Source organism: Labrus bergylta, chromosome 2 (genome assembly GCF_963930695.1).
Source record: "Labrus bergylta chromosome 2, fLabBer1.1, whole genome shotgun sequence".
NCBI classification, from domain to species: domain Eukaryota; kingdom Metazoa; phylum Chordata; class Actinopteri; order Labriformes; family Labridae; genus Labrus; species Labrus bergylta.
In genome coordinates, this window is record NC_089196.1 from 25,725,789 (window position 1) to 25,737,636 (window position 11,848).

The 11,848-nt window shown below is 43.8% G+C and overlaps 2 protein-coding genes across 2 annotated transcripts in view; one reads left to right on the forward strand and one right to left on the reverse strand.

Annotated features, from left to right (window-relative positions):
• Positions 1-7,276, reverse strand: part of LOC109994851 (zinc finger SWIM domain-containing protein 6) — a 52,466-nt gene extending 45,190 nt beyond the window's left edge. Inside the window, exon 1 of the mRNA XM_020648343.3 lies at positions 5,452-7,276. Within this exon, the coding sequence (XP_020503999.1) occupies positions 5,452-5,884 (433 nt within the window). The 5' untranslated portion in view covers positions 5,885-7,276. The remainder of the gene's footprint in view (positions 1-5,451) is intronic.
• Positions 7,277-8,428: 1,152 nt separating this feature from the next.
• Positions 8,429-11,389, forward strand: smim15 (small integral membrane protein 15). Its single transcript, XM_020648341.3, has 2 exons — positions 8,429-8,552; positions 10,684-11,389. Exon 2 carries the CDS (start codon positions 10,716-10,718, stop codon positions 10,938-10,940), a length of 225 nt encoding a protein of 74 aa, XP_020503997.1. The 5' UTR covers positions 8,429-8,552; positions 10,684-10,715; the 3' UTR covers positions 10,941-11,389.
• The last annotated feature ends 459 nt before the right edge of the window (positions 11,390-11,848 follow it).

An 11,848-nucleotide genomic window follows, 5' to 3' on the forward strand; every position in this document is an offset into this window, starting at 1 on the left:
TCTCACACAGTCAGGGAGAGAAAGCACTTTCCCCAAAGACCCAATGTCTCTTCACATGGATGTGGTTGCAGCCCCTCTCTCTCTCTCTCTCTCTCTCTCTCTCTCTCTCTCTCTCTCTTTCTCTGTCCCCCTTGGACAGCCATTTGTTTACACTAGCTCCAGGCTCAGCCATGTTTCCATGACGATACAAGCCCAGGGATAGTCACATGGCTCAGGGTAGACCTGAGGCACCAAATTCAGGATCACTGATTCTTCAGAGCCTCACCTTAGAGCTCACAGATTCTGACTAAAGCTGTTTGCACACACACGCACTCCTGAAGATGTTTCTAGAAAATGTCAGGATGTCTGAGTTTTCCCTGCCGGTCAGGGCAAGACATGAAGTAAAAAAAAAAAAAAAAAAACACATTACGGAAATCCAAGATGGCAGACAAAGCGACAGTCTGACACCTATAATGATATGTTTTTGTTGCCTTCATATCAATGCTTCGGGTAACATTGGGCTACCCACAGTATCAACTCAGTATATAAACGCCACATATGGAAGATTGCACCATTTGCCTGATAGATATGTCATCCCAAACCAGAAAATTATGGGAAACGTTTGTGTGAAAGCGCCCTGTCTGATTTAAGATTTACTTTCCATAATCCCTTTAAAAATTATTCTGTTTAATGTATTCTTGAGGGAAAAAAAACTGAAGGACTTTTCAGGGGTACTTTTCAAAGTCCTGAGTCATTTTGTGTCTGCAACCCTTTAGCGTCCTGACTCACAACTTGAGGCCTCTTTACAACATACTGGTTTCACACACAAAGACAGCATGTTTCGGAAAAGGGTTCTGTCTCTCTCCTTCTTTGGTGGTAGGCATGTGGGCTCAATCTCGACGGGCATTGTAAAAAAGATAAAGGAACTCTCTAACCTAACAGGAAAAATAAAACCAGATCCACCCACATGAAAAGAAACAGCCCACACACAAACAAAAAAGAAGAAGCCCTCATCCACTGTTAAAAAAAAAAAAAAAAAAGAAACCCAGCTCAGCCTGATAAGCGTCTCGCAGACAACACACTCATGCAAGTTTTACGTTTGCCATCTTAAATTCTGCACCTTTGTGGACAAAATGCTTGAGATGTCAACGTGGATACTAGAGAAGAAGTTCGAAAAGCCTTGTGAATTCTTAGTTCCTCCAAACAAACAAAAAAAATGTGTGTGTGTGCATGCGTGCGTTTTCTTGCACAAACATGCCAAGTGTTAAGTCTTAAATATTTCTGCTTACTGCTTTGTCACACACACACAAAACTATAGCAGTGAGCATATTCTTTGTTGTTTGATCAGCTCCTTTGTTTTATGGGTGTTCTTGAATTTGTGTGGTTGTAATATTGTAAACTGTGTCCCGATATTGCCAGAGTTCTGCCTGAATACCAAGCACAAATGTGATTTAAAGCCCATGGAAAATGACACACACACACACGCACGCACGCACGCACGCACGCACGCACACACACACCTGAAGCGTGGAGCAGAGCATAAGGTTTAGGATTGTCTTTGTTATGATTTTCACCATCTGCAGAACAAAAAAGAAACAGGGAACCACCGGCTTGGTTGTTATTTCACTGTTTCATTGACATCATGATAAAAAGAGGGTGAGAGAGAGAGTAGATGACGCAGAAACCTAATTAAGATTCTCCAGAGCGTGAACAAATTAACCTGAGTTATGAGCATGCAGAAGCACAAGACAGACACACACATATGCGCGCGCACACATACACACACACACACACTCAGACATATCCGTCTCTGGAATAGGTGAGGCAGGGGAGGGTGACATTCACACTCAAACGGGCATGACTGCCACGGACATTCAGAGATATTTCAGGCAAGGGAAAGGCAAAAATATTACAGGCTATGTGTTCTAGCATCACCGTGGACAAAGTGCACCGAAATAGGCTACATGATGCATTACTACATTAGCTCTAGTTGAGTTTAAACCCGCACAAAACAAAGCATCCTCATCACTCAGATTTGGGGCAGCAGCTTGATATAATGACATGTAGCTTCATGTGAGAAATTAGCCTAACAAGGAGAGCGGGATAAATTGGCTGTAGCATGTAGCCGACGCTAATGACATTGCACAGAGCGACATATGCCAGGCATCAGTATGTCACTCCATAGGGACATGGGGCTTACGGTAACAGGATAGTAAGTGTGAGGAGGTGTGGGGGTGTGTTTGTGTGTGTGTGTGTGTGTGTGGTGTTGGTGGGGGGGGTTGTTGTTTTTTTATCTCCTGGCACAAAGCCCTGGAGGCAGACAGGGGAAGGGGGTGATGGGGGGTCAAAGGGGGGAGGAGGAGGAGGAGCAGGACAGAACATGTCACAAATGAATGAGAGAGAGAGAGAGAGAGAGAGAGAGAGAGAGAGAGAGAGACGAGGGGGTGAACTTGACCCAGACTGAAGGACTGAAACAGGAAGGAGGGTAATGAAGTGCAAACATGCTTTGTCATGCCATGTTAGAGCCATAGGATTAGAATTCTATAATTAGAGGACGTGGCACCATAATGCTAGCCTTCCTTTCAGCGTGATGAGCTGCCGAGTCTAAATTACACAAGGGGGGGGGGGGGGGACGGAGAACAGATGCTGGGATGAGGACAGGCAGCTCTGGAAGTTTTTCTATACGTGTAAGTAAGGCTCAGTTACGACACAGTGCGGCCTGATTGACAAGATAACGTACATTGAAACTTTGCATACCGCGCATGGTGAGATAAAACTGATATTCCTTTGATCAGCTCATGACGATTTAATTTCTCTGACAGACAGCAGTTGTTGTGGGACTGTTCTCCGGGGCATCATGCATATTTCATTCATTCATTTGCAGGTTTTAATGAATTATTGCGCACAGACTTTTTCCCTGCAGGTTGAGGTCAGGTATGTGTTCCCCTACCTGGTCAGTGGCTGACAAATTCATCACTGATTCGACAGGATTGTTATAACACTGCTATACCAAGAGAGGCAATGGCCTGCGAGATAACACTTGCATTCATATATGAATATTTATCTGGAAGGCTGGCACTGGAACAGATGAGCTCGCATGGGAGGAAGAACAAGCCATCCATCTCACTCTCTCCCCTTCTCTGCACTTCATTCTTTACTTTCATACATCCCCTTCTCTTGCAATCACCATTTCAATGCCTCTTTCCTCTTTTGCATTTTCCACCCACTTTCTCCCTCTAGGCTTCCCCTCTTTTCCTTGATATCACCCGATCTATTGCTCTTCCCCTTAAACGCCGTCCCCCCCCCCCTTATCCGTTCTCCTCTCCGCAGCACTGATGTACGGAAAGAGATCGAGGAGGGGAAAAAAGGAAAAGGCATGTGATTAATGTCTTCGAGAAAAAGATAAATAATCACAGGAGACTGGGGGCTGGTAGTTGGCCTTAGGGGAGTAAATATGGAGAGTTTTATAGCTGCTCACTTGGGAGAGAGAGAGAGGGGAGGCAGAGGAAGAGATGAGAGGGGGAGGAGAGGAATACGGCGACAGCAGATCCATTCAAGTATATTAGCTCCCCCCCCCCCCCGCACAATACAAAATAACCTCTGCTTCTATTGCTCTACTGTCTTTCATCATCAACACTGAATCCCATTCCACTGACAGCACACACATGAGAAGCCAAACAAAGCCATGCACGCTTGTGTGCACACACAAACACACCCTGCACTTTTTTTTTTTCCAGGCCAGACCCACTGTATGTGTTTGATGGGCCAATACATGTGGTGTGTGATGTGGCTGACAGCCTCCCCCCCCCCCCCCCCATGCTGCCCTGCTTTTAAGCCCTCATCCTCCAGTGGCTGCCTGTCCCCTGGAGTAGATTGCATCTTTTATTTATCATTTTTTTCTCTTCCTTGGCTTTATCTACTCAAGCTTTAAAAAAAAAAAAAATTCTGGGGCGAAAATTGCAATCAGCATAACATGCGCTTCTCCTGCTGTGTACTCGCCTGTCATCCTCCACTCTCTATGAGCATGCAGGATGAGACTGACAGCCCGTGCAGACCAAGACACACACACACACACACATGCACGCACAGATGCATGCACAATCCCCCCTCTGTGTTTATCAAACCCCCACACACACACACTCCTTTCTCTCACTTTCTTTCACACACAAAAACACATGTGATGCCAAAGAAAAATAACCCCGTTACCCTCTTTGTCCCTGTTTCTCACTATTCTCCAAAGCACACACACACACACACACACACACACACACAAACACACTGATGAAGTGCTCTATTTTACCCCGTGCTGAGTATTTAGCTTCCCAAAGCCTCAAAAAGAGTGAGCACATAAATGAGTCTAATGCTGGGGAATCTGGTAAACAGGCCAGAGAGGGAGGGAGAGCTGCCTGCCTGTCTGCCTGCTCCATGGCTACTATTGTGCACTGCACATTCTCTGAGCCCACAAGAGCTGAAGCCATCTCCACACGGATTCTTTGGAGGGATAGTAAGCCAAGAAGTGAAAGAGAGAGAGAGAGATAGGGGGGGGGGGGGGGGGGGGGGTTAGGGAAGGAGGGAGGGAGAAGGAAGAAGATCATGCATAAAATCTTGTTTGCAGAATGCATTAAGATTCAGATGAACTGGGGGGGGGGTTAATGGGATTAGAATCCTGAACCGTTTCCAAGGGTGGGGAGTCGGATTGACAGCTGAGTCTATTGCACTGACGATTGCAGTGAAATATTGTGGCTCTGGCAAAAGGCAGCCAGCCAGCCAAGGCAGGGAGGCAGGCAGGGGAGCAGGCAGGCAGGCTGGAAGGGGGTTGCTGAGCCTATACAGCACCTCTGTTTACTCCGAGCTTTACCACAAATAATGCAGAAGGCTTGAGAGAAAAATCATCTTTGCCTTTACCAGCTTGCATAAAGCATGGGCTTTCGCTGAATATTGGAAAGGCAACACACACACACAAAAAAAAAGCTCCAGTCTGTCTCACAAAAGGTGTTTGGCAAACAAAATAGAAGCACTGTGGCTTTAAATCGCGGTCCCTCCCACCCTTTCTAAATATCGTCTATTTAGCCAGCGGTGAAAAGATATAGGGGGCTTTTGTCTGCGTACCAATTGGTGGGGGCATTGAGAGCTGGAAAGACATAAAAATAGGAACAAAGTGCTAAGCTTCCAATTGGGTTGGCTCTGGGCAATTCAATGCGCGCAGCTCACTGGGCAAAAACAAGGAGAAGTGGGCTACTATTACGGGCTTATCTGAAAATAGGCTGTTCTCACACAGCTATAGGGTAGACTGGTGTGGAAATACCCTGCATTGTTTATAATTCACAAGGCAATGGACGGCTAGCACAAGCCCTTTAACAGTCTGGCATGGTTCCACAGTATAAAAGACATACCGTGCGAGTTAGACGTGTTGTGTGTCACACGTATCATCAGTTTTTTTTCTCTGTTATTGTATCGTTTTAGTCCACTCACCGACTTGCAATACGTTGTCCACCCAGCCACCCTCCAGCAGAGTGACACCCCGTAGGAAAGGCAGCTGGGTCTCGTCATTATTGTCCCCGCTAGTTCCACTTTCCTCTCCTCCGGCGTTGAAAGAGGAATACATACAGATCTCCTTCTCGCTTCTCGGGAATGACCAATATACGATCCTCCGCTGGACGGGCTCCGGGATCCTCTCGAACCGCTCCTCCACCCTCTGGAACGGCCACTTCTCCGCGACTCTGCGTGCCGCGATGTCGAGCAACGACTCCGGGTTGTGCGTTTTTCCGTTCCCCGACCCTCCCGGAGCGGACCCCGCGCCGCCACACAGGACTCCTCCAGCCCGCTGCCCCTGTCTGCATGCCGGGTTGTAGCCGGGCCTGCAGCAGAGCCGCTTGGCTGGGGGCTGCTGGACTCGCTCGGCCATGTTCGCACCGCTTCCAACCTGAAGCGCAGTTCCTCTCCGATCATATAAACGGGATAAGGAAGAGAAAAGGGCAATCTCGCACCGATTGTTTGCCGTACATGGAGAGACTGCCCTTATTTGGAAAAGGAGGCGGCGCCTGCGAGTTCCGTGAAGTCCTTTGTGTTGTCAAAGTAACCGGGATGGGCGGGATCCTGGAACCAAGCCAGCGCACGAGTGGCGCTATAAAAGGAACTGGAGGCGGAATTCCCGAACGTCGGCAAATCCTTTGTGAGGCCGTTCGGGAGCGCGAGGGCGGAGCCCCGGCGGCCGACGGCCTTTGAAGTTTCCTTCTTATTTGAGTTTAAAAGGCGGGGACTTAATCCAGGGGCGGTCTCGTAGTTTCCCACAGGGGTAAAAGGGGGCAAGAAGACTGACTTTTTTTCTTTGTAGAGCCTGAGCCCCGGGCTCCAGCTTCTTCAATAACAACGTGATGGTTGTTTTCGATTCTTAAAAGGACTCTCAGCTGTCAAAGACAGACAGGGCGTGGGAGGAGGAACATAACGACGTAGAGCTGGACATGCTTGTCCTCTGTATTCACCAATCAGTCATTTAGCTCAGCTTTTATAGCACTTGCTTACCTTGTGTATAGGCCTACCCCCTCTCTCTCTCTCTCTCTCTCTCTCTCTCTCACACACACATATAGCCAGGTAGGCCTACACACAGATCGGCTATCTTTATTTTGAAGAGTCACTCCACAGTTTTTGCACATGAAGATCAGTGGGCTATTTTGCATAGTATAGCCCACCAAGCACATACACTGGAGGATGCTTTTTTTTTTTCTTTTTTTGAGGCTTGTCAGGCAGCCCCCTGTTGGTATGAGAAAAATAATTCATCAAGGTTAGCTTGGGATAGATTTAGATGTTGAGATATTAGAATGGAAATACTAGCTGCAAGGAGAGTTGGAAACAAGTGTCTCCAACATCCTTTTTCAGTTTCTCAAATGAAAAGGTCAACTCTATATTGTGGAATAACCTTTCAGAGCTCATGGGGCACGTTCTCCGCTCTTTAGGCGATTCACTTTAATTGTGTCTATCAACTTGCAACAAGAAAATGGAAATCAAGGATGTTCAGAATTCCTCATGGTCTGGCCAGACCAGTGGTTTTCTTGTAACCATTATGACACACACACACACACACACACACACACACACACACACACACACACACACACACACACACACACACGCACTAGTGGAGCTTGTTAACTATAAACTGTGGTGCAGCCATTTTATGGTACTCCTCCCTGTCTGTTGATAATGTTAGTTCCATAGCCGTGCCAGGAAAAGGGGGCCTACTTCTGTGGGAGTAAAATAGTCATCAGGGGTTTAGGGTGCGGCTGTGTAGCAGACCCCCAGGGTACTTCCCGCCTGACATGAAGCAGGAGCTAATAATTATAGCGTATAGCAGAATTGCCACCAGATTGTGAATATTTTTCTAAATCGTCTATAAAACTTAGCCAAAACTATGCTGATAAACCATTGTGTGTTTGCAACGCGTCTGCATGTGTTCCCAGCTGTGCCTCTCCGTCCTCTGTGAGTAAGTCTAAAAGGCTGGCCTTTGAACTGCTCTGAAAGTGATCCATGCCGTATGGACGGAGCAGATGTGGCCTAACCTGATTTGGTTTCAATACTTCCCCACAGGAAGTTCACAAAGCCAGCAGGTCCTCTTTTGTTATGTTAGTCATCTTTCTCAGAGGGCCATTTTAAACACAGTTATTGCCCTGTTTGCATAATGCTTTAGACACAGAAGTTCTGCGCATAATCAAAAGTTTCTGCAATGTCATCTGAGTCTACTCAGTGACAGAGTGGACTGTGTTGTGTATTACAAGGAGTTTTTTGTATGGTCAATCCACAGCTAGTATTTCAAGCTACTTTTAAATTACCCAATAAACATTTTTTTTTTAAAAGCATATTCATTTAAACCAATCAATTCGCTCCTTGAGGAACCTTATTTTTACAATCTATTTTTAATTAAAACAATATATGAATTTACTTACAAAAGTTATCATTTTAAATTCTGCAGTTTGAATAAAATACAATCTAAAGGCTTTCATTCTTTCACTACCCCCCCCCCCCCCCCCACCCAGCAACCTTTTTTTTTTTTTACATTATGCCACATGTTCACAGCCATACAAAATCTTTTACAATAAAAAATGAAAGACTACAAACGTATTTTGCAGGATGCTTTTGCTTTCATCCATTGTTCAGCAGAGAGAAAGAAAGAAAGGCTGTTTATGAGTATATTACTGGTTTTTATCACGAAGTTATCTGAGTCAATATGTTGGCAGAGCCTTTTTTAATTTAAATGATGTAAATATGTTTGATCTGTTTTTAACTTCTATTTTTATTTTTTATAAGTATATTCCCGTCCCCTGTTTTCTGGAGCTGCTGTAATGCACAAATTTCCCCTTCCCCAATAAAGTTTATCTTTATCTTTATCTTTAATACGGACTGGTTGTTGGTAACTAAATCCGTTTTAAAGGCCAATGGACTACATTTCCCATGTCTGTACGGATTGCGTCATAGCCAATCACGAGCAAGCGGTAAGTAGCGACCACACCAATTACACTTCCTGGAACAAGGGAGGATCTGGAGTTTATCGTGGATATTGATTAAATCCCTGCGCTTGTGTAAGTTTTTCTTCGTGCTTAACTCATTTTTAACACAATTTAAATTAAAATCTATCGTTTAAATATGAAATCGTTCTTTTTTTGTTGGATGAATTTGCCTCGTTGTGTCGGATGTTTCGCTTGATGCCGTGGTTCCGCAAAGTTAGGCCGGTTTGACGTTAGCTCGCTCTGCTAACGGTGGGATAAACAAACACGAGTGTTTCAGCGACGACTTTGAAATACACGTCTTATCAGAGGGACAGATTGTGTGTATGAACATATTCAATCAGTTTCTGCTGATTTAAACTGGGCTGTGATCGCAGTCGAGTGTTTGTAATGGTTTTATCTCTCGTGTGTAGCTAACGGATGCTAGCAGCGGGAGGGTCCAGAGCCTCGAACAGGAATCTTTAAGATGTAGAGGCTTCATAAAACACAACCGATCATTAGATTTGCCATGAGTATTAATCCACTGCGTATAACTGTGATAACCTGTAGACATTTGTAACGCCCTTTATGATTAAAGTTAATAATCATAGTTAATGTTACAGCTTTGTTTGTTTTACGAGGTGTTAATGTGACTACAATCACTCGACGTGCTGTTCAGTAGTGATCGATGATTGATTATTATAACGATGTGGTGGTTTTTTGACACAGTGGTGACAGAGAACAGCTGATAATGACTCCTCTAAATAGGAGAGGACTGTAGGATATATAAAAATAAATACAGTAAAGATAGTAGACCCATCGACACACCTGTTTATGATCCTGCTTTGACTATTTTTATCTTCTTTTACTTCTTACTGTTCCTTTATTTTATGCTCTTATCTTAACATAACTCCTTATGTTTTAACTTGGTGATTTCTTATCTTACTTAGTCTGTTTATGTTTCATATTTATATTTACTTTTTTATTTTTATTAATATTATTGTTTTTTTGTGATCCTTTAACCACTTGTTTCTATTTCTTTTACTGCTCTTACCTTCTTATTGCTGTTATCTTTTTATTTATTTTGCTTTTAGCTCTTTTAGTTTCTTACATCTTTTTAAAAAAAATCTTTGGTTCCTCTTGGTCTCAGCTCGTGTTGTTGGGTTCTTATCATGGTTCTTGTGATGGTCGGGTTATATATGTCTGGTTGTGTATCGTGCACTATGAGTACTTTTCTGTTGAATTGTATTTAATTATTTTTAGTATTTTGCATTTGTTATGTTCTTGCTGTTGTTAATGTTCTTGTTAGTTTGCTTTGTTCTTGTTTGTCAAAGCACTTTGTGAACCTGTGTTTTTAAAAGGTGCTATATAAATAAAGTTATTATTATGCCATCAAATGGCCCTTCAAGTTGGGATTGGCAAATCGTTACATTTAGTTAGATTGATAGATACTTTATCGATCCAGAGGGAAGTTCAATAGTTGCATCACTGTGAGGTGATACTGTAACTTTTACTTTAGGTATTGCTGATAAGACATTGAGGTTACATCTGATTCAAGTCTATACGTCTAGAAGTCATTTTTGGTGTGTAGTGTCATTTGTAACTCTGCCAGCTTCTCTTTTCTCATAATTAATCAATAAACGCATTTTCGGTATTTGAATCGATGAAATAGAGAATAATAATAATAACTTTATTTATATAGCACCTTTTAAAAACACAGGTTTACAAAGTGCTTTGACAAACAGCAAAAACAAAAACAAACTAAACCAAACACAGAAGAACATAAACATCAGCAAGAACATAACAAATGCGAAATACTAAAAATAATTAAATACAATTCAACAGAAAAGAACCCAAAGTGCACGACACCCAACAGACATATATAACCCGACCATCACAAGAACCATGATAAGAACCCAGGCAACACAAGAACCCAACCCAAGAGTAACCAAGCCTGACATTTTTGGTATTTGTTATTGAGGAAACAATGAAAGTATCAATAAAACAACTTTCAAAACTGATGGAATCAATTTCTTGATAGTTTTTTTCAGAGTATGCACTCAATGACTGTAGACAGTTTGACCAGGGAGATAAAGAAATTGCATACACTATAAAAGTAGATTCAATTCATGGTATCTTTCATTATTTAAATAGGGTCCTTTAGTTGTTGTTGTATGTCCCACAGCTCCGGCCATTCACTGCTTTCTCTCCTTGTACCCTCTCTTAGGGTTTTATCAAGACTCATCGCTGCTGACCAGGATGATTGACGCGCGGGCATGGGCAGAGTACGTGGTGGAGTGGGCTGCGAAAGACCCCTACGGTTTCCTAACCACTGTCATCCTGGCACTCACACCCCTCTTCATTGCCAGTGCACTGCTGTCCTGGAAGCTCGCCAAGATGATTGAGGCACGCGACCGGGAACAGAAGAAAAAGCAGAAACGTCAGGAAAACATAGCCAAGGCCAAGAGGACCAAGAAAGACTGAGCCTGTGAGGGCAGAATGAGGGCATATAAATAAAACAGGAGAGACCACCATGCTCACAGCCCTCCTTGTTCCAAATAATGACACGGTGCCCTTCTTTGTCCCAGCCCTACTGTCAGCAAAGGGCCACTCTGCATCATGTCTGGGGTGGGAGGAGGGACACTGGCCCCACAGGCCTAACAGTGCTGAGGCAGACAGTGCTGCCTGGAGGAGGCTCGTCCCGATGGGACTATGGTCAGCAAGAGCACAGTGGTCATCTGTATAACGTTTTTATACAGAGCTCTGCGGATAATATTGCACAGCTGCTGCAACACCTTGCATTCCATTGTTAGCATCCATGTTCTGCTGAATTGACCGTGTAATGAGCATACTGGAAATTTATCTAAGTTACTTGCAGATATCCAAAATACTTTCTAATAAATAAAGTTTTCATGCTTGATAAGAAAATTCAATTTCCTGTTTGTGGATTTTATCTTGGGCTGGAAAACGTATTGCAAATGCTTTAAATTCAGCTCACATACAAGGTATTCCTCCCCTCATGTTTTATTATATTTTAACCAGGGCACATGTGTTTAGGCTTTCAATATGAGATGGACAGAGGATTTATCTCAGAGGAGAAGAAAACTAATCTCTTCAAATTGCTCCAAGTGAAGCGTGGCTCTGGAGCAGCAACATTTGCATGAGCGTAACTGCAAAAATAAGGGTGTGAGTCTGACAAGTGAATTTAGTTATGTCCGGAGATTTTTTTTTCTTGTGCTGTGCAGTGGTGCAGCGGTTAGCGCTGTCGCCTCACAGCGAGGAGGATCCTGGTTCTGGTTTGAATCCCTGTCGGACAGGAGCATCACTGTTCTCCCTGTGTAAGCGTGGGTTCCCTCCTCCCACAGTCCATAGACATGCTCATCAGGTTAATT

Bases quoted from the DNA above. Each gene is read 5' to 3' on its own strand.
- smim15 (XM_020648341.3), top strand. From the start codon at position 10,716: ATGATTGACGCGCGGGCATGGGCAGAGTACGTGGTGGAGTGGGCTGCG.